The 26154-nt window shown below is 36.6% G+C and overlaps 1 protein-coding gene across 4 annotated transcripts in view; it reads left to right on the top strand.

The window, feature by feature from the left end:
• STPG2 (sperm tail PG-rich repeat containing 2) overlaps positions 1-26154 on the top strand; it is a 786467-nt gene that overhangs the window by 35141 nt on the left and 725172 nt on the right. For 3 of the 4 annotated variants that reach the window (XM_054485711.2, XM_054485708.2, XM_054485709.2), the window contains one exon: positions 2206-2317. The exons of the other annotated variant lie outside the window; for it this stretch is intronic. In XM_054485711.2, coding sequence (XP_054341686.1) covers positions 2206-2317 — 112 coding nt within the window. The remainder of the gene's footprint in view (positions 1-2205; positions 2318-26154) is intronic. 4 annotated transcript variants of the gene reach the window in all.

Below are 26154 nucleotides of genomic sequence, written 5' to 3'. Positions count from 1 at the left end.
ATATATCTGTTTACTAGCAGTGGATATATTTTAGGATCTTGCTTGGACTCCCCTGCTACTGTTCATTCATTGAGTAAACATTGTTTGAATTCTTGCTATGTGCCAGTTCTGAACTTAATAACTGAGAATAACAAGAATAAAACATGGCCTTTGTTTTTGGGAATTTATACTCTAATCCATTATCCTGTTCACTTTTTCACTCTCTTAATACGGAATATATACCTTTGTATTTTTATTCTTTTAGTAGTTACGCTAGAACCTTAACATGCATATTTAGCTTAATTGTCTTTACTTAATATTATTATTATTATTCCAAACGAGACAAGGTCTGTAGAATACTCTAACATATATCATAGTCTTCTTGACATATGCTTTTGTTCTTCACTATTTTAATCCTATCCTTTTCTTCTGCCAGATTGGCTAGTTTGTGCTCATGCTCTCTCTCTCTCTCACCGTCTCTCTTTCCCCTCTTCTCAGGTTTATTGAGGTTTAAATAGCATAAATCAAAATTCATCTTTTAAAATGTATATCATTCTATGATGATTGTTTTCATTCCATTTCACTATACTTCTGCCTGAGTACCCCAGGCATACCCGGGACTGTAAGCAGTGTTAACTGATTCTGCTTGGTGGTTTTTCCTACCAGTCTGTTTTACTTCCTCAACCTTGTCCCACTCTCATTCCTCCCCCATTTGTTGTGCTGTTGCTTTATTTGATCTTTGTTATTTCTCCTGTTTTTCCTCTTCTTCCATTTGTGTTTTAACTTTTACCTGAAGAAATGTATGAATATGGATTGCATTCTTGACTGCTTCAGTTACTTCACCATTTTTGTAATTTGTTTGCTCTTTGAGTTAGCTGCTTTCACTGTATCTTTGACTTGTAGTTGTCTTAGTTCCTTCTGGCAGTTGATATTTTCTACTTGTTTTTTTTCTTTCTTGGACTTTTTGTTTTATTTAGTGAGTCAGAATTATTCTGGGAGGCTTGATTCAGTATAAAAGTGGAGATATTTGATTACTCTAAGTGAAATATAAGTGTATAGGTCTCTTTTTGGTAAAGATACAGACTTAAATGATATGTGACATTTCTGGTATTCCACATATAAATTTCTTATCCATAAACCTTTCTGAGGTTTGAAAGCGAGTTTATTTGTTGAGTTTTTAGCAAATAACAATCAGTGAGGAGCTGAGCCTTTAGCAGTGAGCGGGGATGGTAAGTGCATATTAAATCATAGCACTGCTGAACAAAGAAAGTAATAGCAATTACATAACTTTGTATTATATATTTTTTAATCTGCATATGTTTGGTATAGTTTGTTGGAAATGTTGGGTATCAGATTTTTTTTGAAATTATCTTTACAAAATAGAAAAAATAGTAGTGTGGTCTGTATAGCCTGTTTAAATGTGATTCTTGCAATAATAATAGCTAACAGTTACTGTGTGCTTATTATGAGCCATGTATGGCATTAACCACCTTACATATATGGTCTACTTTAATCATTGCAACCTTGAGAATTGGTTATTACTATTTCCAATTACCAGATTCCAGTCACCAGATTCATTGGGTGATGAATCTGAAGCTTAGAGAAGTTAGTTTGCATAAGGTTATATAACCAATAGGTAGCAGTAGGTAGCAATGCTGGGATCTTATTAGGCTGTCTAATTCCAAAGCTGGGGCTCTTGCTCACTGCTTATTTAGTTTCTGATTCTTTCTTTTCTGATTCTTGAGGTTGTCTGAATTTCAATGAAAAGAAGCTTCCTTTTTGTTTTCAAAGATCTTTATGCCCCTTTCTGATTATTTTATGATATAAATAGCATAGGGCTATTTTCCTCTTATTTTGATAATAGTTGAAATACCAAGGGATTTGGAATTTTAGAGTTTTAATGGTACATAGACTACACAGGAAACTTTTTTTTAGGGTTAGCTTTTTGTTCAATTCACGATGTAAATACCAGATCTTATTTTCTTTTTGTAATAATTATTCAGATAGGTGTATAATAATGCTCTGAATTGGAAAAAATCATAACTAACCAAGAAAACTAATACATTTTACAAAATTTTGAATATATTGGTCTAATACACCTAGATAATCTTATTATTCCATACTTTAATTGCAGGACATGTTGCTGTAGAAAGAATTTCTTTGCTTACATAAATATTTATAGGTTTAAAATTGAGAACTCTTAATTTCTATTTGAATTTTCTAAAGGAAAAAGACATCATATTATGAAAACGTTAACGTCAAGAGAGATCAACAACAAAATTATTGCTCATTTATCCCACGACTATATGAAATAATAGTATTGCAGGAGAAAAAAAAGGTAAGTTGAAAAGTGGCTAATGCATATATTTTCCCAATTTTAAGATCATTGAATCCTGTTATCACAAGGTTACTGTGCTCTTTGATCTAATGTGCCTGATAGCTAATCGTCATTCAATGAATATTGTAGAAGGAAGTATTTATTATCTCTGTCAAATGGTTGCTGTCTCTGCTTGAAAACCTTCTTGCAAAGAACTCATGACTCCTAAGTTGGTTTTTTAAATGATTTAAATGCAAGAAAAATGAAACAAAGGGTAGAACACAAAAATCCCTGTGAATTTTCAAAAGCCAAATTTTACAATCCCTATATTATTACTATTTACTACTGTTTTTTTTCTGACCCAGTCAGATGTAAGAGGCCTCTAACTGGATCCAAGCCTGTTAATTAAGGGATCAAATCCCATCCTGGACTGAGTCCCATTTCTGTTAAAACTTCCAAACCCAGTTTGGAAGAGAAATTTGCTCAAAGAAACTGAGAGAGCTCAAAACACAAATCCTTGGAGCTCTGAACTTGGGAGAGAGAAGTTACCACAACCCTCAGCTGCTCTGAGGAATCAAGGACACATGTGGGTCCTTGCAGGGTCCTTGCAGGGTCCTTTCAGCTACCTTGCTTGTTCACTCAGCACTCCTGGGGTCATTAGAAGCTCTACTTTGGACCCCGCTTCTGACACCATCTGTTAAAAGAAAAACTTTAACCGAATTTAAAGGAGTGTGATTGAGCAATGAATGACTTGTGAATTGGGCAGCCCCCAGAATCACAGTAAATTTAGAGAGACTCCAGGGATGCCTTTTGGTCAGAATAAATTTATAGACAGAAAAAAGGGAAATGACACACAGAAATTGAAAGTGAGATACAGAAACAACTGGATTGGTTATAGCTTGGCATTTGCCTTATTTGAACACAGTTTGAACACTCAGCAGGGTATGAGTGGTTGAAGTATGGCTGCTGGGATTGGCCAAGACTCAGCTATTGTTACAGGTGCATACTACTAAGTTAGGTTTTCAATCTTGTCTGCCTATTAAGTTAGGTTGCAGTTTGTCCACAAGGACTCAAGTACTGAAGTACAGAGTCCTTTTTGGGCCACATTTAATTTACTTTAACAATGGTAATACTAGATATCTTGGGGTGTTAGGGGAGTAGGTGGGGAAACACGTGAATGTTCTAAAAAGCTGAAGATTTGATTGCTTCTTAGTGTGTTCCTTTCTAGTGAGATCTAATGTACAGTTTAAATTTGACCTTACATAAGGGTAATTTACCTCTAATTACATATATGCTCTGAAATACATAATTTAAAAAATGTGAGCTTACCTAGAGGCTTGTTTATTATTAAATGTAATGTGACTCTTTCTTTTGAAAATCAACTCTGTGAAAACAAGTCTGATAAAATAAGAATTTTGAAGTATCAAAGAGAATTTATAATTAAAGCAGAAATGTGAAAGTATTGTTATTTTTGCATATTTAGTATAATATAAAATAAACACTTTGCTTAAAATTGAAGATTTGTGCAATCACTTTTTCTATCACGGTATCTTAAAACTAGAGAAGTAAAAATCAGAAGAATCACTTTTTATTTCTTTACCTTATACATAGTAAAAAGAATAAGGAATTAAACTGAATGAACTGGTTGAAATATAGGGGCTTTGTTGTATGTAGCATTTTTTCAGTGCTTTATTGTCATAGCAAAGATGTGTTCCTAAGGTGTAAAAAATTTTAATTTAAATTTTCAGGCAATGAGGGAAGATGGAACCTTTTTCATTCCCTAAATTCCAGATTTTTTGGCTTATATAATACTAAATGGTAGTTTCTCCTGATTATTTTGACATGGAACCATTAAATTTTCCATTGTTTTGTTATATACACAACTAAATGCTGACTCTGATTGTGCATGTTTGCATGTGTGTGTATAGGCAAGCAAATAGGAAAAGGCAGGGATGATTTAAAAGTGAATTTGGATGACTGTGTCACTAGCAGAGGTGGTCATCACAGAAGCTACTCATTATGATGAGCAGATAATGAGTTCAGCTTCAGACAATTGAATTTGGAGAAAAATTACCGACAGACAGTAGAAATTTGAAAATAGAATTTGTAATAGAAATTATGGGTAGAGATACTGATTTGGCAGTCATACTCATGAAGGTGATCACTGAAGTAATGAGGTTGCTATAGAAGAGAATACAAAGATGAGAAGAAAATTAAGAACAGATCCTGGAGGAACACAGATTTTGGGAGTGAGGCATGATGGAAGACCTAGAGGAGAGATAATTAGTGAAGTAGGAAGTGAGTTAGGGAATTCAGATACCAAGGATAGAGATTCAAAAAGGAAAGATTATAGAAATATTTTTATTTTTATTTTTGTTTATTTTATTTTTTTGAGATGGAGTTTTGCTTTTCTTGCCCAGGCTGGAGTGCAATGGTACGATCTCGGCTCACTGCAACCTCCATCTCCTGGGTTCAAGTGATTCTGCTGCCTCAGCCTCCCAAGTAGCTGGGATTACAGGCATGCACCACCATGCCTGGCTAATTTTGTATTTTTAGTAGAGACAGAGTTTCTCTATGTTGGTCAGGCTGGTCTCGAACTCCTGACCTCAGGTGATCCACCCACTTCAGCCTCCCAAAGTGCTAGGATTACAGGCGTGAGTCACCACGCCAAGCCCCGAAATATTTTTATAGAAAGATGGTCATGATAGGTTAGTAAATAAAGAAGCAAATGCATAATGTGATTTTTATTACTATTAATAAGTATATGTACATTTCGTCATAGTAAAATATTTATACTGTTTAACTCAAAGTGGTGAAATTATGGGTGACTTTTATCTTTTCTGCTTAGTTGAATTTTCTATTGTTTTATAATGAACATGTTATTTAAAAAGATAATGAAATTGCAATAACTGTTTAAAAGAAGAGATCATGGAGAGGAATGCAGGATAAGAACAAGGCTTTATATTTAGTTAATGAAAGGTATTGAGAGAGTATGTATTTTAATTATTGTGAGTATTGAGAGAACAGTTTTTGTAGCAGATAAAAGTTAGATTCCACGGAATAAGGGAAATGGGACCAGACAACAGAAACATTGAATATATAATATATATAATTATAATTATTTGTTATATATTACATGTTAATATATTACATGATATATTCCATATTAATATACATTATGTTGTATTGTTATATATTATATTAATATATGTTATATATATTATGAAAATATTATATATAATATTCAATGCCTCTACCACCTTCTACCACCAGAACTTTGATGGTAAAGGGAAGAAGAAAAATCAGATGGTCGATTGAAAAGATAACAGAATGAGAGACATTTTAATTTTGGGGGGAGCATATTCTTAGAATAGTTGAAGGATCCAGTGGAAATAGAGGAGCTACAGAAATGCATAGAACTGATAATTAATAGAGTTATGTTCAGGAGCAGATGATCAAAGGGACCCAAGGCATAAACAGCTAGTTTATATTAAAGAGGAACAGAAATACCTCTTTTTTTATGAAAAGGAAGAAAGAATGGATGATGAAAGAGATCAGGGATTAGAAAGCTTTTTCTGTAAAGGGGCAGATATTAAATATTTAGAATTCGTGGGTCATATAGTCTCTTCCACAGCTACTCAACTGCTGTTGTAGCACAAAAGGAGCCATGGACAATATATGGATGAATAATATTCCAGTAAAACTTTCATTTTCAAAAGCAGACAGTAGCTGGATGTGGGTTATAGGCCATAGTTTGCAGATCCCTGAAAGACAAATATAGAGGCATATAGGAGATCCAGTAATTTTATTTGGATAACCTATGTTGTTCTGGTGATGTATTCAATGAAGTCCTCTTCAGAGGTGAGGGAGGTAGGTATTCAGTAATTGAGAAGAATGGAATATATATCATAATGAATCATAAGGAATATGACAAATTGTTAAGATAAATAAAATAGTTGCAGGTGGAAGAAAAAGGTCCCATTTTATAGTGGTTAGCACAAGCTCATTATTGACAATATGAGGGCAAGAGTAGAAACCTGTATTGTAGGGCTAAGCGTTGCCAGAGGTTAGAGCTATAAAGATTGTTAAGTGGCAAGGGTTTGAGAGAATCAGAGTTTCTGAGGCCAGTATGGTTAATCCTGGAATCAAGGCTAAGTGGAGGGGGGAGGGGAGGAGATGATGAAATCATAAGGGGATTCATGGCTTGTAAGAACAGGGAAGAATTGAGAATTGAGAGATAAAAATGAGAGTCAACAGAAGGTAGGTAGGAGAGAGGGAACACGAGGTGAAAGGTTAGGAGATTATGGTCACTGAGGGTAAATGTTAGAGTTCAATGTCATGGAGAAGAAATTGTTTCTAGTGGCCACAAATCTTGTGTGTTTTCTGTCTATAGGTAGCTGAATTGGAGATTAAATTTGTGATCAGGTGATAAGGGAACTGTAAAAATTTTTTTTAGTTCTGTTTACAAAGCTCTCGCAGGAATTGCTACTCTGCTGCTCTTGCATTGTACTGGGCTATGTTTAAGGTTGGGTAATTCTCATGACTGGCCAGTTTTCTGGCTGCTACCTAGAAAATGAGGCTCAAGCTCTTTTTTTTTTTTTTTTTTCTGGGAATCACAAGCCTGTTTTGGATAGATCACTCCTTCACACTTCTCAACTTAGCACTTAGCCTTGGGATGGGCAAGTATAAAACTTAGGGCCCATTCTCAAATTATGATGTTTAAATCTTTTGCTTTTCTTCCAACTCCCTTACTCACGGGATCTTTCTCTAGGCAAGGAGAGAAAATGCATGGGAAAAATGTCTCTCTCATGGTGCTTTCTTCTTTTGCTTTCATGCTTGATTCCTAACTTTTTATGATTTCTGGAAATTGTCTCTTATTCTGTATATCTTTCATAGTCTTAGCTGCCTAGATACAGCTGAACAGAAATGAGAATATGGGAAGGGATTTCAGTGGTAAAGTGCTACAGAATTTTCAATAGCTGCTATGAACAAAGAAAAAATCTGGTAGGCCAACTGGAGAAATGTCTTAATGTGGGGTCCCAGGGGTGGGAAAAGAGGCAAGAAGAAATAACCAGTTTTAAAGGTCCAAGGAAAATAACACTTTGGAGTACCTCTCCTGCACATTAAGAGCAGCTGAAGGAGGCGGGGTGCAGTGGCTCACGACTGTAATACCAGCACTTTGGGAGGCCAAGGTGGGCAGATTGCTTGAGGTCAGGAGTTTGAGACCAGCCTGGCCAATATGGTGAAACCTCATCTCTACTAAAAATACAAAAATTAGTTCAGCATGGTGGCACGTGCTTGTAATCCCAGATACTCAGGAGGCTGAGGCACGAGAATCACTTGAACCTGGGAGGCGGAGGTTGCAGTGAGCCGAGATTGCACCACTGCACTCCAGCCTGGGTGACAAAGCGAGACTCTGTCTCAAAAACAAAAAAAGAAAGAAAGAAAAAGAAGATATGACTTGGGAAGGTTGGTAAATTTGGTGTGTGATAGGCTTAATAGCTTCACTCCATTTCTTGGCTCTTTAAGTTCAGCAGATGCACCCTTACAATAGATGGTACATAAAAATGAGTTATAGGTAGTAAGTCCTTGAAATGGTCTTGGAATGCTCTTTGCTTATATTGAACCCATTCCTCTTTCTCTTGTTTCTCAAGATTTCAGATTTCCAGGTTGTATTGGCCCTTAATGCTTAATGGTGTTTTTGTCTGAACTTATGACTAATTTCAATAATATTATTTCTTGTATATGGAATATTTTTTGATATATTTATCTAACATCCTCAATTAAACCATAGTTCTTAGAGGACAAGTATCTTACATTCTCTTTTTAAAACATATGGTGAAGTGAGGTAGCTATGTTTAGTAATGCTTTCTGAATGAATTAATTACACATCTGAAAAATGGGCAGTTTTATTTAAAATTTTGAATGTAGAGAAATAATTCTTGGGTTTTTTTTCTTTCTTTGTATTTATCTTATTGCCTAAGCAGTATACGTTTTAAAGTAGTAAAATAGTTTAAAAAGTAAGTGCTATAGTATCATCATTTTTTGTTTATGTTTTTAATTTAAAATTTTTGTGGGTACATTGGTATATATATTTATAGGTACATGAGCTATTTTGATATAGGTATGCAATGTGTAATAATCATATGGAAAATTGGGTATCCATCTCCTTAAGCATTTATCCTTTGTGTTATAAACAATCCAATTATACTCTTGTAGTTATTTTAAAATGTACAGGTCGGTTGTTATTGACTATAGTCCCCCTGTTGTGCTATCAAATACTAGGTATTTAAAAACATTAAAAAATTTTTTTTAGAATTTATTTTGATTTTTAAACTTTGCAGGTACATAACAGGTATATATATTTTTATGGGGTACATGAGATGTTTTGATACAGGCATGCAATGTGAAATAAGCACATCACAGAGAATGGGTTATCCATCCCCTTAAGTGCATATCCTTTGAGTTACACAATCAAATTATATTCTCTAAGTTATTTTGAAATGTACAATTAAGTTATTATTGACTCTAGTCACCCTATTGTGCTATCAAATAGTAGGCCTTATTCATTCTTTCTATTTATTTTTCGTACCCAGTAACCATTCCCACCTCCCCGTGAGCCTCATCCCCTGGCCATACCAGCATCTGGTAATCATCCTTCTGTGATCTATCTATGTGAGTTCAGTTGCTTTGATTTTTAGATCTCACAAATAAGTGAGAACATGTGATGTTTGTCTTTCTGTGCCTGGCTTATTTCAGTTAACATAATGACCTCCAATTCCATCCATGTTGTTGCAAATGACAGAACCTCATTCTTTTGTATGGCTAAATAATTCTCTGTTGTGAATATGTACCACATTTTCTTTATCCATTCATCTATTGATGGACACTTAAACTGCTCCCAAATCTTGGCTACTGTCAAGAGTGCTGCTGTAAACATGGGAGTGCATATATCTCTTTGATATATTGATTTCATTTATTTTGGCTATATGCCTAGCAGTGGGGTTGCTGGTTCATATGGCAGCTCTATTTTTAGTTTTTTTTTTGAGGAACCTCTAAACTGTTCTTCATAGTGGTTACACTAATTTACATTCCCACCATCAGTGTACAAGGGTTTCCTTTTCTCCACATTGCCACCAGCATTTGACTTTTAGATAAAAGGCATTTTAACTAGGGTGAGATCATATCTCACTGTAGTTTTGATTTGGATTTCTCTGATGATCAATCATGTTGATTACCTTTTCATGTGCTTGTTGCCATTTGTATTTCTTCTTTTGGGAGCTATCTATTGAAATCTTTTGCCCATTTTTAAATTGGATTATTAGATTTTTCCCTGTAGGGTTGTTTGAGCTCCGTATGTGTTCTCGTTATGAATCCCTTGTCAGATGGGTAGTTTGCAAATATTTTCTGTCATTCTGTGGGCTGTCTCTTCACTTTGTTGATTGTTTCCTTTGCTGTGCGGAAATCTTTTTAACTTGATGTGATACCATTTGTCCATTTTTGCTTTGGTTACCTGTGCTTGTGGGGTATCATTCAGGAAATCTTTGCCCAGTCCAATGTCCTGGAGAGTTTCTCCAATGTTTTCTTTTAGTAATTTCATACTTTGGAGTCATAGATTTAAGTCTTCAATCCATTTTGATTTGATTTTTGTGTAAGGCAAGAGAGAGGGGTCTAGTTTCATCCTTCTGGATATGGATGTCCAGTTTTCCTAGCACCACTTATTGAAGAGACTGTTTTTTCCCCAATGTATGTTGTTAGCACCTTAGTCGAAAATGAGTTCATTATAGGTGTGTGGGTTTTTTTTCCGGTTTCTCTATTCTGTTTTGTTAGTCTACATGTCTGTTTTTATGCCAGTACCATGGTGTTTTGGTTACTGTAGCTCTGTAATATTGAGGTTAGGTAATGTGATTCCTCCAGTTTTGCTCTTTTTGCTTAGGATAGCTTTAGTTATTTGGGTCTTTTGTGATTCTACATAAATTTTAGGATGTTTTTTTCTTTTTGTTTCTGTGAAAAATGTCATTGGTATCTTGATAGGGATTGCATTGGCTCTGTAGATTGCTTTGGGTATCATGGGCATTTTAACAGTATTGATTCTTCCAATCCATGAACAAGGAATATCTTTCTATCTTTTGGTGTCTGCTTCAATTTCTTTCATCAGTGTTTTATAGCTTTCATTGCAGAGGTCTTTCACTTCTTTGGTTAAGTTAATTCCTAGGTATTCAATTTTATTTGTGGCTATTGTAAATGGGATTACTTTTTTTGATTTCTTCTTCAGATTGTTCACTGTTGGCATATAGAAACGTTACTGATTTTTATATGTTGATTTTGTACCTTGCAACTTTACTGAATTTATCAGTTCAAATAATTTTTTTTGTGGAGTCTTTAGGTTTTCCAGAATATAAGATCATATCATCGGCAAACAAGGATAATTTGACTTCTTCCTTTCCAATTCAGGTGCCTTTTATTTCTTTCTCTTGTCTGATTTCTCTAGCTAGGACTTCTAGTACTATGTTGAGTAACAGTGGTGAAAGTGGACATCCTTGTCATGTTCCATGTCTTAGAGGAAAGGCTCCCAGTTTTTCCCATTCAGTATGATATTGACTGAGGGTCTGTCATATATGGCTTTTACTGTGTTGAGGTATGTTCCTTCTATACCCAGTTTTTTGAGGGTTTTTATCAGGAAAGTATGTTGAACTTTATCAAATGTTTTTTCAGTGTCAATTGAAATGACCATATAGTTTTTGTCTTTCATTCTGTTGCTATGAGGTATCACATGCATTGATTTGCATATGTTGAACTGTTCTTGCATCCCTAGGATAAATCCCACTTGGTTATGATGAATGATCTTTTAAGTATATTGCTGAATATGGTTTGCTAGTATTTGTTGAGGATTTTTGCATCTATGTTCATCAGGGTTATCGACCATCAGGGATAGTTTTGTGTTTTTTATATGTCCTTGTCTGATTTTGGTATCAGGGTAATACTGACTTCATAGAATGAGTTTGGAAGTAATCTCTTCTTTTCTATTTTTTGGAATAGTTTGAGTAGGATTGATATTAGTTCTTCTTTTAATGTTTGGTAAAATTCAGCAGTGAAGCCATCAGGTCCCAGGCTTTTCTTTACTGAGATACTTTTTATTGTGGCTTTGATCTTGTTACTTGTTATTGTTCTGTTCAGGTTTTGGATTTCTTTGTGGGTTAACCTTGGTAGGTTGTGTGTGTCTAGGAATTTATTCATTTCTTCCGGATTTTCCAATTTACTGGCATATAGTTGCTCATAGTAGCCACTAATGATCCTTTGAATTTCTGCAAATTCATTCCTTTGAATGATCTTTGAATTTTCTTTTTTACCTCTGATTTTATTTATTGGGATCTTCTCTTTTTCATAGTTAGTCTGGCTAAAGGTTTGTCAATTTGTTTATCTTTTCAAAAAACCATTTTTTGTTTCATTAATCTTTTGTATTGTTTTCTTCATTTCAAATTCACTTATTTCTGCTCTGATCTTTATTATTTCTTTTCTTTTACTCATTTTGGGTTTGGTTTGCTCTTGCCATTTTAGTTCTTGAAGATGCACCATTAGATTCTTTATCTGAAATTTTTCTACTTTTTGGTGTAGGTGCTTATTGCTATAAACTTTCCTCTTCTTAATGCTTTTGCCGTATCTCATAGGTTTTGGTATATTTCCATTATCATTTGTTTCAAGATTTTTTTTTTCTTTTTTTGAGACAGGGTTTCACTCCTGTTACACAGGCTGGAATGTAGTGGCATAATCATGGCTCACTGCAGCCTTGACTTCCTGGGCTCAGGTGATCCTCCTACCTCAGCTTCCTGAGTAGCTGGGACTACAGGTGCCTGGCTAATTGTTTTTGTATTTTTGTAGAGATGAAGTCTCCACATGTTGCCCAGGCTGGTCTTAAACTTCTGGGTTCAAGCAATCCTCCCATCTTGGCCTCCCAAAGTGCTGGGATTACAGGTGTGAGCCACCGTGCTCAGCCCATTTCAAGATATTTTTAAACTTTCTTCTTAATTTCTTCATTGACCCACTGATCATTAAGGAGCATATTGCTTAATTTCCATGTGTTTGTATAGTTTCCAAAATTTCTCTTGTTATTTATTTCTAGTTTTATTCCATTGCGGTCAGAGAAGATACTTGATATGATTTCATTTTTTTGAATTTTTAAAGACTTTTTGTGGACTAACATATAGTCTATTCTTGAGAATGATCTATGTGCTGAGGAGAAGAGTGTGTATTCTGCATTGAGTGAAATGTTCTGTAAATATCTCTAGGTCCACTTGTTCTATAGCGCAGATTAAGTTTGATGTTTCTTTGTTGATTTTCTCTTTGGGAGATCTGTCCGGTGCTGAAAGTGGAGTGTTGAAGTCTCCAGCTGTTATTGTATTGGCATATATCTTTTCTTTAGCTCTTATAATATTTGCTTTATATATCTGTGTTCTCCCATGTTGGTTACATATGTATTTATAATCATTTTATCTTCTTGCTAAATTAACCACTTTGTCATTATATAATGACCTTCTTTGTCTCTTCTTACAGTTTTTGTTTTGGAATCCACGTTGACTGATGTAAGCATGGCTACTCTTGCTCTTTTCTGGTTTCTGTTGGCGTGGTGTGTCTTTTTCCATCCTTTTACTTTCAGTCTCTGTGCATCTTTATAGGTGAAGTGTGTTTCTTGTCGGCAGCATAGCATTGGGTCTTTAAAAACATCTCTTCCGCTGCTCTATGTCTTTTAATTGGAGAGTTTAGTCCATTTACATTCAATGTTATTATTGATAAGTAAGGACTGACGTCTGCCATTTTGTTATTTGTTTTCTGGTTGTTTTGTGGTCTTCTCTTCCTTTTTTCATGCCTTCCTGTCTTCCTTTTAGTGGAAGTGATTTTCTTTGGTGGAATGCTTTAATATTTTGCTTATATGTTGTATGTTTTTTGATTTGAGGCTACCATGAGGCTTCCAAATACTATCTTATAACCCATTATTTTAAACTGTTGTAATACTAATTACGTAAGCAAAGAACATGCAGAAAGAAACTAATAACACTACACTTTAACTTAATTCTCTGTTTTTTAACTTTTTGTTATTTTTCCTTATGTCCTATTGTACTACCTAGGTCTTGTAGTTGTTATTTTTGATTGGTTCATCATTTGGTCTTTATACTTAGTCAAGTATAAGCTTATTTTATTTTATTTTTTTTTTTAATTTAATTTTATTATTATTATTATTATACTTTAGGTTTTATGGTACATGTGCGCAATGAGCAGGTAAGTTACATATGTATACATGTGCCATGCTGGTGTGCTGCACCCGCTAACTCGTCATCTAGCATTAGGTATATCTCCCAATGCTATCCCTCCCCCCTCCCCCCACCCCACAACAGTCCCCAAAGTGTGATGTTCCCCTTCCTGTGTCCATGTGTTCTCATTGTTCAATTCCCACCTACGAGTGAGAATATGCGGTGTTTGGTTTTCTGTTCTTGCGATAGTTTACTGAGAATGATGATTTCCAATTTCATCCATGTCCCTACAAAGGACATGAACTCATCACTTTTGATGGCTGCATAGTATTCCATGGTGTATATGTGCCACATTTTCTTAATCCAGTCTATCATTGTTGGACATTTGGGTTGGTTCCAAGTCTTTGCTATTGTGAATAATGCCGCAATAAACATACGTGTGCATGTGTCTTTATAGCAGCATGATTTATAGTCCTTTGGGTATATACCCAGTAATGGGATGGCTGGGTCGAATGGAATTTCTAGTTCTAGATCCCTGAGGAATCGCCACACTGACTTCCACAATGGTTGAACTAGTTTACAGTCCCACCAACAGTGTAAAAGTGTTCCTGTTTCTCCACATCCTCTCCAGCACCTGTTGTTTCCTGACTTTTCAATGATTGCCATTCTAACTGGTGTGAGATGGTATCTCATTGTGGTTTTGATTTGCCTTTCTCTGATGGCCAGTGATGGTGAGCATTTTTTCATGTGTTTTTTGGCTGCATAAATGTCTTCTTTTGAGAAGTGTCTGTTCATGTCCTTCGCCCACTTTTTGATGGGGTTGTTTGTTTTTTTCTTGTAAATTTGTTGAAGTTCATTGTAGATTCTGGATATTAGCCCTTTGTCAGATGAGTAGGTTGCAAAAATTTTCTCCCATTTTGTAGGTTGCCTGTTCACTCTGATGGTAGTTTCTTTTGCTGTGCAGAAGCTCTTTAGTTTAATTAGATCCCATTTGTCAATTTTGGCTTTTGTTGCCATTGCTTTTGGTGTTCTAGACATGAAGTCCTTGCCCATGCCTATGTCCTGAATGGTAATGCCTAGGTTTTCTTCTAGGGTTTTTATGGTTTTAGGTCTAACATTTAAGTCTTTCATCCATCTTGAATTGATTTTTGTATAAGGTGTAAAGAAGGGATCCTGTTTCAGCTTTCTACATATGGCTAGCCAGTTTTCCCAGCACCATTTATTAAATAGGGAATCCTTTCCCCATTTCTTGTTTTTCTCAGGTTTGTCAAAGATCAGATAGTTGTAGATATGTGGCATTATTTCTGACGGCTCTGTTCTGTTCCATTGATCTATATCTCTGTTTTGGTACCAGTACCATGCTGTTTTGGTTACTGTAGCCTTGCAGTATAGTTTGAAGTCAGGTAGTGTGATGCCTCCAGCTTTGTTCTTTTGGCTTAGGATTGACTTGGCGATGCAGGCTCTTTTTTGGTTCCATATGAACTTTAAAGTAGTTTTTTCCAATTCTGTGAAGAAAGTCATTGGTAGCTTGATGGGGATGGCATTGAATCTGTAAATTACCTTGGGAAGGATGGCCATTTTCACGATATTGATTCTTCCTACCCATGAGCATGGAATGTTCTTCCATTTGTTTGTATCCTCTTTTATTTCCTTGAGCAGTGGTTTGTAGTTCTCCTTGAAGAGGTCCTTCACGTCCCTTGTAAGTTGGATTCCTAGGTATTTTATTCTCTTTGAAGCAATTGTGAATGGGAGTTCACTCATGATTTGGCTCTCTGCTTGTCTGTTATTGATGTATAAGAATGCTTGTGATTTTTGTACATTGATTTTGTATCCTGAGACTTTGCTGAAGTTGCTTATCAGCTTAAGGAGATTTTGGGCTGAGACAGTGGGGTTTTCTAGATATACAATCATGTCGTCTGCAAACAGGGACAATTTGACTTCCTCTTTTCCTAATTGAATACCCTTTATTTCCTTCTCCTGCCTAATTGTCCTGGCCAGAACTTCCAACACTATGTTGAATAGAAGTGGTGAGAGAGGGCATCCCTGTCTTGTGCCAGTTTTCAAAGGGAATGCTTCCAGTTTTTGCCCATTCAGTATGATATTGGCTGTGGGTTTGTCATAGATAGCTCTTATTATTTTGAGATATGTCCCATCAATACCTAATTTATTGAGAGTTTTTAGCATGAAGGGTTGTTGAATTTTGTCAAAGGCCTTTTCTGCATCTACTGAGATATTCATGTGGTTTTTGTCTTTGGTTCTGTTTATATGCTGGATTACATTTATTGATTTGCATATATTGAACCAGCCTTGCATCCCAGGGATGAAGCCCACATGATCATGGTGGATAAGCTTTTTGATGTGCTGCTGGATTCGGTTTGCCAGTATTTTATTGAGGATTTTTGCATCAATGTTCATCAAGGATATTGGTCTAAAATTCTCTTTTTTTTGTTGTGTCTCTGCCAGGCTTTGGTATCAGGATGATGCTGGCCTCATAAAATGAGTGAGGGAGGATTCCCTCTTTTTCTATTGATTGGAATAGTTTCAGAAGGAATGGTACCAGTTCCTCCTTGTACCTCTGGTAGAATTCGGCTGTGAACCCATCTGGTCCTGGACTTTTTTTGGTTGGTAAGCTATTGATTATTGCCACAATTTCAGCTCCTGTTATTGGTCTATTCAGAGATTCAACTTCTTCCTGGTTTAGTCTTGGGAGGGTGTATGTGTTGAGGAATTTATCCATTTCTTCAAGATTTTCTAGTTTATTTGCGTAGAGGTGTTTGTAGTATTCTCTGATGGGAGTTTGTATTTCTGTGGGATCGGTGGTGATATCCCCTTTATCATTTTTTATTGCATCTATTTGATTCTTCTGTCTTTTTTTCTTTATTAATCTTGCTAGCGGTCTATCAATTTTGTTGATCCTTTCAAAAAACCAGCTCCTGGATTCATTTATTTTTTGAAGGGTTTTTTGTGTCTCTATTTCCTTCAGTTCTGCTCTGATTTTAGTTATTTCTTGCCTTCTGCTAGCTTTTGAATGTGTTTGCTCTTGCTTTTCTAGTTCTTTTAATTGTGATGTTAGGGTGTCAATTTTGGATCTTTCCTGCTTTCTCTTGTGGGCATTTAGTGCTATAAATTTCCCTCTACGTACTGCTTTGAATGCATCCCAGAGATTCTGGTATGTTGTGTCTTGGTTCTCGTTGGTTTCAAAGAACATCTTTATTTCTGCCTTCATTTCATTATGTACCCAGTAGTCATTCAGGAGCAGGTTGTTCAGTTTCCATGTAGTTGAGCGGTTTTGAGTGAAATTCTTAATCCTGAGTTCTAGCTTGATTGCACTGTGATCTGAGAGATAGTTCGTTATAATTTCTGTTCTTTTACATTTATTGAGGAGAGCTTTACTTCCAAGTATGTGGTCAATTTTGGAATAGGTGTGGTGTGGTGCTGAAAAAAATATATATTCTGTTGATTTGGGGTGGAGAGTTCTGTAGATGTCTATTAGGTCCACTTGGTGCAGAGCTGAGTTCAATTCCTGGGTATCCTTGTTGACTTTCTGTCTCGTTGATCTGTCTAATGTTGACAGTGGGGTGTTAAAGTCTCCCATTATTCATGTGCGGGAGTCTAAGTCTCTTTGTAGGTCACTCAGGACTTGCTTTATGAATCTGGGTGCTCCTGTATTGGGTGCATATATATTTAGGATAGTTAGCTCTTCTTGTTGAATTAAACCCTTTACCATTATGTAATGGCCTTCTTTGTCTCTTTTGATCTTTGTTGGTTTAAAGTCTGTTTTATCAGAGACTAGGATTGCAACCCCTGCCTTTTTTTGTTTTCCATTTTCTTGGTAGATCTTCCTCCATCCTTTTATTTTGAGCCTATGTGTGTCTCTGCACGTGAGATGGGTTTCCTGAATACAGCACACTGATGGGTCTTGAGTCTTTATCCAATTTGCCAGTCTGTGTCTTTTAATTGGAGCATTTAGTCCATTTACATTTAAAGTTAATATTGTTATGTGTGAATTTGATCCTGTCATTATGATGTTAGCTGGTTATTTTGCTCGTTAGTTGATGCAGTCTCTTCCTAGTCTCGATGGTCTTTACATTATGGCACGATTTTGCATTGGCTGGTACTGATTGTGTCTTTCCATGTTTAGCGCTTCCTTCAGGAGCTCTTTTAGGGCAGGCCTGGTGGTGACAAAATCTCTCAGCATTTGCTTGTCTGTAAAGTATTTTATTTCTCCTTCACTTATGAAGCTTAGTTTGGCTGGATATGAAATTCTGGGTTGAAAATTCTTTTCTTTAAGAATGTTGAATATTGGCCCCCACTCTCTTCTGGCTTGTAGGGTTTCTGCCGAGAGATCCGCTGTTAGTCTGATGGGCTTCCCTTTGATGGTAACCCGACCTTTCTCTCTGGCTGCCCTTAACATTTTTTCCTTCATTTCAACTTTGGTGAATCTGACAATTATGTGTCTTGGAGTTGCTCTTCTCGAGGAGTATCTTTGTGGCGTTCTCTGTATTTCCTGAATCTGAATGTTGGCCTGCCTTGCTAGATTGGGGAAGTTCTCCTGGATAATATCCTGCAGAGTGTTTTCCAACTTGTTTCCATTCTCCCCGTCACTTTCAGGTACACCAATCAGACGTAGGTTTGGTCTTTTCACATAGTCCCACATTTCTTGGAGGCTTTGCTCATGTCTTTTTATTCTTTTTTCTCTAAACTTCCCTTCTCACTTCATTTCATTCATTTCATCTTCCAGGGCTGATACCCTTTCTTCCATTTGATCGCATCGGCTCCTGAGGCTTCTGCATTCTTCACGTAGTTCTCGAGCCTTGGTTTTCAGCTTCATCAGCTCCTTTAAGCACTTCTCTGTATTGGTTATTCTAGTTATACATTCTTCTATATTTTTTCCAAGTTTTCAACTTCTTTGCCTTTGGTTTGAATATCCTCCCGTAGCTCGGAGTAATTTGATCGTCTGAAGCCTTCTTCTCTCAGCTCGTCAAAGTCATTCTCTGTCCAGCTTTGTTCCGTTGCTGGTGAGGAACTGCGTTCCTTTGGAGGAGGAGAGGTACTCTGCTTTTTAGAGTTTCCAGTTTTTCTGCTCTGTTTTTTCCCCATCTTTGTGGTTTTATCTACTTTTGGTCTTTGATGATGGTGATGTACAGATGTGTTTTTGGTGTGGATGTCCTTTCTGTTAGTTTTCCTTCTAACAGACAGGACCCTCAGCTGCAGGTCTGTTGGAGTACCTGGCCGGCCGTGTGAGGTGTCAGTCTGCCCCTGCTGGGGGGTGCCTCCCAGTTAGGCTGCTCGGGGGTCAGGGTTCAGGGGCCCACTTGAGGAGGCAGTCTGCCCGTTCTCAGATCTCCAGCTGCGTGCTGGGAGAACCACTGCTCTCTTCAAAGCTGTCAGACAGGGACATTTAAGTCTGCAGAGGTTACTGCTGTCTTTTTGTTTGTCTGTGCCCTGCCCCCAGAGGTGGAGCCTACAGAGGCAGGCAGGCCTCCTTGAGCTGTGGTGGGCTCCACCCAGTTCAAGCTTCCGGGCTGCTTTGTTTACCTAAGCGAGCCTGGGCAATGGCGGGCGCCCCTCCCCCAGCCTGGCTGCCAACTTGCTGTTTGATCTCAGACTGCTGTGCTAGCAATCAGCGAGACTCCGTGGGCGTAGGACCCTCTGAGCCAGGTGCGGGCTATGATCTCCTGGGGCACCGTTTCCTAAGCCCGTCGGAAAAGCACAGTATTCGGGTGGGAGTGGCCCGATTTTCCAGGTGCCGTCTGTCACCCCTGGAAAGGGAACTCCCTGACCCCTTGCGCTTCCCGAGTTCCCAAGTGAGGCAATGCCTCGCCCCTGCTTCGGCTGGTGCACGGTGCACTCACCCACTGACCTGCGCCCACTCTCTGGCACTCCCTAGTGAGATGAACAGGGTACCTCAGATGGAAATGCAGAAATCACCCGTCTTCTGCGTCACTCACACTGGGAGCTGTAGACCGGAGCTGTTCCTATTCGGCCATCTTGGCTCGTATAAGCTTATTTTAACAAGCATGAACAACTATATACTTTGTTAAGTATAACACTGTAATTTAGTGTTTGGGAATTTACCTGATTTTCTATTATACTGTGGCTAAGCTAGCACTCAAACTATAATATGAAGTCCTTCTTGACCTTCACTCCCCTTTCCACAGGCAGAGGAGCCTCTCCCTGTGTCCACTACCACCACTGGTCCATGGGGGGTTGAGGTGGAGGGGTTGTGCTAGGCCACTGCCAATGTTCACTTAAAGCCCAAGGGCTCTTCTGTCAGTTTGTGATGAATGCTGCCTGGGCTGGGACTCACCCTTCAGGTCAGTGGGCTCCCTTCTGACCCAGGGCAGGTCGAGAAATGCTGTCCAAGAGCCTAGGCCTGGACTCGGGGACCCCAAAAGCCTGCTTGTTGCTCTACTCCACTGGTCGAGTTGGTGCGAGACAAAGTCCACTTTACTCTGCTTTTTAAAAACAGAGTGAGTCTTTCACTGTAGCCACCACAGCTGGGAATGTGCTGGGTTATCACTGAAGCCAGCACATTTCAGAACCCAAGGCACAAGGCAAACTCCCTAGTTATCACTGCTGATTACTCAGGGCCCAAGGGCTCTTTAGTCAGCAGGTAATGAATCATGCCTTTGCTTCAGGGCAGCAGGTTTCCTTTTGGCCCAGGGTGTGTCTAGAAATATCATTCAGGAGCTAGGGCCTGGAATGGAGGCTTCACAACTCTGCTCAATACTCTATCCAAAGTCCTCTTTTCACTTTAAGCAGAGGGAAGGAGTCACTTTCATTGCTATAAGCTGCACTGCCTGGGATTGTGGGAGGCATGGCACAAGCTCTCCTTTAGCTGCACCAGCTGGTATCTCCCTAGGTCCTGTGCTGTCCTAGTTTCCTGGCTCTAAACCCAGTCTACTACTATGAATTGCCTAGAAATTGCAGTCCTTCTGTCCTAGACTGTCTTTCAAGTTTACCTAGGACCCCAGAGCACTTCACTCCATGTAACAAGACTTCCTGAGAAACTCTAGTTCCAACCACTGGGATGGGTGATTCCCGTCTGGCTAGGGCTAGTCCAAATGCTCCTTCTATGCATGGGTGCTGGCTGACCTCAGCATGGCTTTATTCTCCACTCTGACAGGGCAGCACCAAGTTCAATGTAAAGTCCCCCAATTGCTGTGCTTTGCCTCTCCAAAATGTACTGATTCTGTCTCTGTGCTGCATGGCTACAGTCGGGGGATGGGGAAGGAGTGACACAGATGATTCAAGACTATATCCCCTGCCTTCCTCAATGCCTCTTTTAGCGTTATGAAGTCAAAACCAGGTACTGTGATTGCCACCTGGGTTTTGGTGTTTGTGATGGTGCTTTTCTTCATGTAGATAGTTGTTAAAATTTTGTGTTCCAGCAGGTGAGATGAATGGTGTAGGCTTCTATTCCATCATCTTTCTTCCCCTCCTTAGTATCTTTGGATTTAAGCATTTTCTGATATTGCAACAAAATATGTAATAATATGAATATAATATTTTAATCAATGTGAGTTTTTTAAATCATAACTGTCCTTGAATTTACTTAATTTGTACATGTAGTGTTGTTTTAATATATCTTTTGGATATTTATGACATTATAATTTACTGAGAATTCCTGTTAAAAAACACAAATATTAACTTTTATGCAACCTGAATAGTTCACTCAGGAATGTCCTGCCTTTGGCAATGAAAAATTTTTTAGTATCTTTCTTAATATTAATAAAGTCTTTAAGATAAATCTTTACTATGCTAAAACATTTGATAATTGTTTCTATTGAAGTTCGTTAATTTGGTAATACAAAATATATGAAGTTGCTGTATTAGCTTTGTATTAGTTCAAATAACTGAGTACAGTTTCACTAGGTGGCGCCAATACTTTGGCTCTTTATTGGCATAACACCTTATTTATTCGTTCATTTCTCAAATTCATTAAAACAAATGCCTAAAAATTATGTGGCAAGATATGAAAATTTGCCTTGAAGTTCATTTGAGGAAATCCTAAACTGGAAATTTTAGTTCTTTTGGCAGTTCTGCCAAATGAAAATACCTTGGAACTATTTAAAAATATTATTTAGATTCTAGCTGCAAACTAAGTTATTTCTATTCATCTATATAAATTTATCAAAATTATTAGACTTTTAAAAGTTATATTAAAAGATGTTATTTATAGACTAGGTTATTCTCTTGATTAGTATAAGGTTACATAAAATAATTTACTAATATTATAGATCTTAAATAGAAAGTTTTAGTTTCAAATAAGTAAAATTATGCTAAACAGGTTAATAATAAGGACATGAAAGGCAGAAATAATTTAAAACTTTCTGTGTTTTTTTCTTTAATGGGTGGATTATTCCATTAATTTTGATGCAATCATTTTTACTTTCTTCCTTATCATTGTTAGTCTTTAATATTTATTAAATTATCTGGTTACTTGGCTTTATAACAGGCACTTGGCAATTTATTACTGTTAGTAATATGTGCTAGTGGCCTTGGTTTTGAGGGTGAACAGAGCCTTAAGAAGACTTGCACATAATTAAACACGCTTTTCCCCCCAAACCTAAATTAGTTGTTCATGTTACAGTTACTGTATCTCAAATTCTGATTGCTCACTTTTCCCATTTTCTAAGGAAAGTTTTTCAATTTTTAAATTATGGATTTTAAAGAAGTGAAAAAAGTGTCAATAAAGATGGAAGGGTTGAATTATTAAAAGATAAATGGACAAAATTTTATGTGAGAGAAGGAGTGAGGAAGAGATTGAAAACATTTAGTTATTGCTTAAACAATGATTCAGTATCTTTTGGGAGAGCACCTTATCTCTTCAAGTCATATTGTAAAATAGTTTGTACTACATTGAGTGAGTTTTATATACCAAAGTCATACTCATTCATGGTAAAATTTTAAGATCTGTATAAAATAAATAAAACCTTTTGTATTTATTTATGGTTTAGTGGTAAAGAATTCAGACTTTGGAATCACACTGCATTCAATTTCTTGCTCCATCACATACTAGGTGTGTGATATTTTGCTATTCTAAGCCTCAATATTCTTCCTTTTAAGTCTCTAAAATATGAATAATAATACTCTACAAAAAGGTTATTGTGAGAATCCAACGATATCTGAATATATGTGTATATACACACAATGCTTAACACAGTGTCTGAAATTTGTTAATATTCAGTAAATGATAGTTATTATTATTACTTATTTAATGAACAATTAATTGAACACATTATATGCTGTGGATAGAAAGATGATGGATAGGGCAAAACTTCTTGAATCAAGGATTTCACATTCCTTAATGGAAGATACAAATATCTAAACAATTATACAATGAGATCCAAATAAAGTCAATGAGACTTAAAAGGAGAAATGCGTTGATTTTGCTTGGGGAATGATAGAAATCAAGAAAGGATTCTAAAGTGTGTTTGAGTTATATTTTGAAGGACAAGTAGCTATTTGTCAGATGGAGTACAACATTCCAGGCAGCGAGGATTTGTAAAGCCATGAAGGTGTGAGAAAGCAACTTGTATTTTTATCTGTAGGAGATTTTGGGCCAGTAAACATTTTAAGCAGTTGATTCATGAACAGATTTGTAATCTCAGAAAGTTAGAACAGGTAATTGTTAGGCAAATGGATGGGATCTGAGAGTAGAGAGAGAGAGGGAAATCATGAGGTAATGCATAGTGGTTCATATAGTGAATGCCTGTATTAAAATAGTTAAATGAGACTGATAATGAGGGGAAAGTACAAATACTTAGGTGTTAGCATTGATTTTATCTAGTGATTAATTTGATGTGGGAGGATGAATGAGAAAGGAGTATTGATGATGACTCTTAGATTTTTTGCTTAGAATATTAGGTGAATGATGATATGGAGATTTTGGACAGAGAGAATATAAGAAGCATGTGACATTTTGTGTGTGTGTATGTATTTGTGTGTGTGTGTAGGTGTGTGTAGTATTGGAGAATCAGATTATTTTTAGCATCTATTATATAGGCATAAGTGTCTTGAAGGCAGTCAGAAAATTGAGAAGCATCTCAACTAGAGATTTAGGAACCAGCCTTTGCATTAAATTACACAATCTATAGGGATTACGGACTTAATCTGGGATATTTAGTGGTAAGTGGAGGAAGGGGGACCTAAGAAAGAAATAAAGAAGAAGGATTAAAAGTGTCAGGATTAATAGATGACACAAACAAATGGAAACATATCCCATGCTGATGGTTGGGGAGAATCAATATTGTGAAAATAACCATGTTGCCCAAAGCAATCTACAGATTCAATGCAATTCCCATCAAAATACCATCATCATTCTTCACAGAACTAAGGTAGACAATTCTGAAATCCATATGGAACAAAAAAAGAGCCTGCATAGCCAAAGCAATACTAAGCAAAAAGAACAAATCTGGAAGTATCACATTACCAGACTTCAAATTATACTACAAGCCTATAGGTACCAAAAATAAAACATGGTACCAGTATAAAAATAGGCATGTGGACCCATGAAACAGAATAGAAAACCCAGAAATAAAGCCAAATACTTAGAGCTAACTAACTAATCTTTGACAAAGCATACAAAAACATAAATTGGGAAAGGACAGTCTATTCTATAAATGGTGCTGGGAAAACTGGAAAGCCACATGTAGAAGAATGAAATTGGATCTCCATCTCTCACCTTATACAAAAATCAACTCAAGATGAATCAACGACTTAAATTCAAGACCTGAAACCATAAAAGTTCTACGAAATAACATCAGAAAAACTGCTCTAGACATTGGCTTAGGCAAATAATTCATAACTAAGACCCCAAAAGCAAATGCAACAAAAACAAAGATAAATAAATGGGACCCAATTAAACTAAAAAGTTTCAGCACAGCAAAAGAAATAATCAGCAGAGTAAATAGAAAACCCACAGAATGGGAGAAAATATTCACAAACTATGCATCTGACAAAGGACTAGTATTCAGATTTTCCAAGGAAGTCAAACAAATAAACAAGAAAAAAATAAATACTCCCATCAAAAGGGGGGCAAAGGACATAAGTAGACATTTATCAAAAGAAGATAGACAAATAACCAACAAACATGAAAAAATGTACATCGCTAATTATCAGGGAAATACGAATTAAAATCACAATGAGATACCACCTTACTCTAGCAAGAATGACCATAATTAGAAAGTAAAAAAAAAAAGATGTTGGCATGGATCTAGTGAAAAGGGAACACTTTTTCACTGCTGGTGGGAATGTAAATTAGTACAACCATTGTGGAAACAGTGTGGATATTCCTTAAAAAGCTAAAAGTAGAACTACCATTCAATCCAGCAATCCCACTACTGGGTATCTACCCAAAGGAAAAGAAGGCATTATATGAAAAAAACACATGCACATGCATGTTTTTGGCAGCACAGTTCGCAATTGCAAAGATATGGAACCAACCTAAGTGCCTATCGACCAACGAGAGGACAAAGAAAATGCGATATATATACACCATGGAATACTACATAGCAACAAAAAGGAACAAATAATGTCTTTTACAGCAACCTGGTTAGAGCTAGAGGCCATTATTCCATGTGAAGTAACACAGGAATGGAAAATCAAATATTGTATGTTCTCACTTATAAGTGGGAGCTAAGCTACGAGGATGCAAAGGTAAAAGAGTAATATAATGGACTTTGGGGACTCAGAGGGTAAGGTTGGGAGGGGGGTCATGGATAAAGACTACCTACTGGGTACAGTATACAATACCTGGGAGATGGGTGCTCCAAAATCTCAGAAATCACCACTAAAGAACTTATTCGTGTACACAAAAACATCTGTGCTCCAAAAACTATTGAAATTAAAAAAAAAATGGCAGGATTAGAATGAAGAAGGAGTGATCTCATAGGAGCCAGAGGGGGACTGAATTTCAAGAGAGTTGTTACTACCTGTTTTATATATTAATACCTTGGGTTAGTTAATAAAAGTGAGATCCAAAAGCATCCAATGAACTTTGCAGAATTTCGATATTATTGGTTACTTTAGCAAAGCACTGGACTAGGTTGAAGACAGCAGATAGCAGTGGATAGAAAAATGGATGGATGGAAGAGAAGAATGGTTGGATGGAAGAATGGATGGATGGTAGAGAAGAGAATTCTATGAATATAAACAGCTCACTCTTTCAGGGAGCTTGCCTGAGATGGAAGGCAAAGAATAAGCTCTTGAATGGCTAGAGTTTTTTTTTTTTTTTTTTTTTTCCCTCCCCTAAAGGAGAGATTTTATAGTCCTTACCAGTATAATTTTCTACATGTATTATTTACCTTTTGCTAATTTAGGAATACTGCCAAAATAAAATCTAGGTTTATGATTTTAAATAACTTAATAATAATTAAATTATTATTATTTCAATTCAAGAAGCATTTATTGAAGTGAGTATTTTGTTCAGCATTACACTAGTTGCATTAGGGTTTTAGAAGCTAAAAAGAAACTTTGTTTTTATTTGTCACCTAGTTGGAGACATACATCACATACAGGAAACAATTAGAAAAAATACATAGTGTCTCCTTTAAACATTTAGTGAATGAATGACATAAATCTCTAAGGTTTAAAAAGAGCATATAT

Source organism: Pongo pygmaeus, chromosome 3 (assembly GCF_028885625.2).
Source record: "Pongo pygmaeus isolate AG05252 chromosome 3, NHGRI_mPonPyg2-v2.0_pri, whole genome shotgun sequence".
In the NCBI taxonomy this organism is placed as follows: Eukaryota; Metazoa; Chordata; class Mammalia; order Primates; family Hominidae; genus Pongo; species Pongo pygmaeus.
This window is presented reverse-complemented; position numbering and strand designations above follow the sequence as displayed.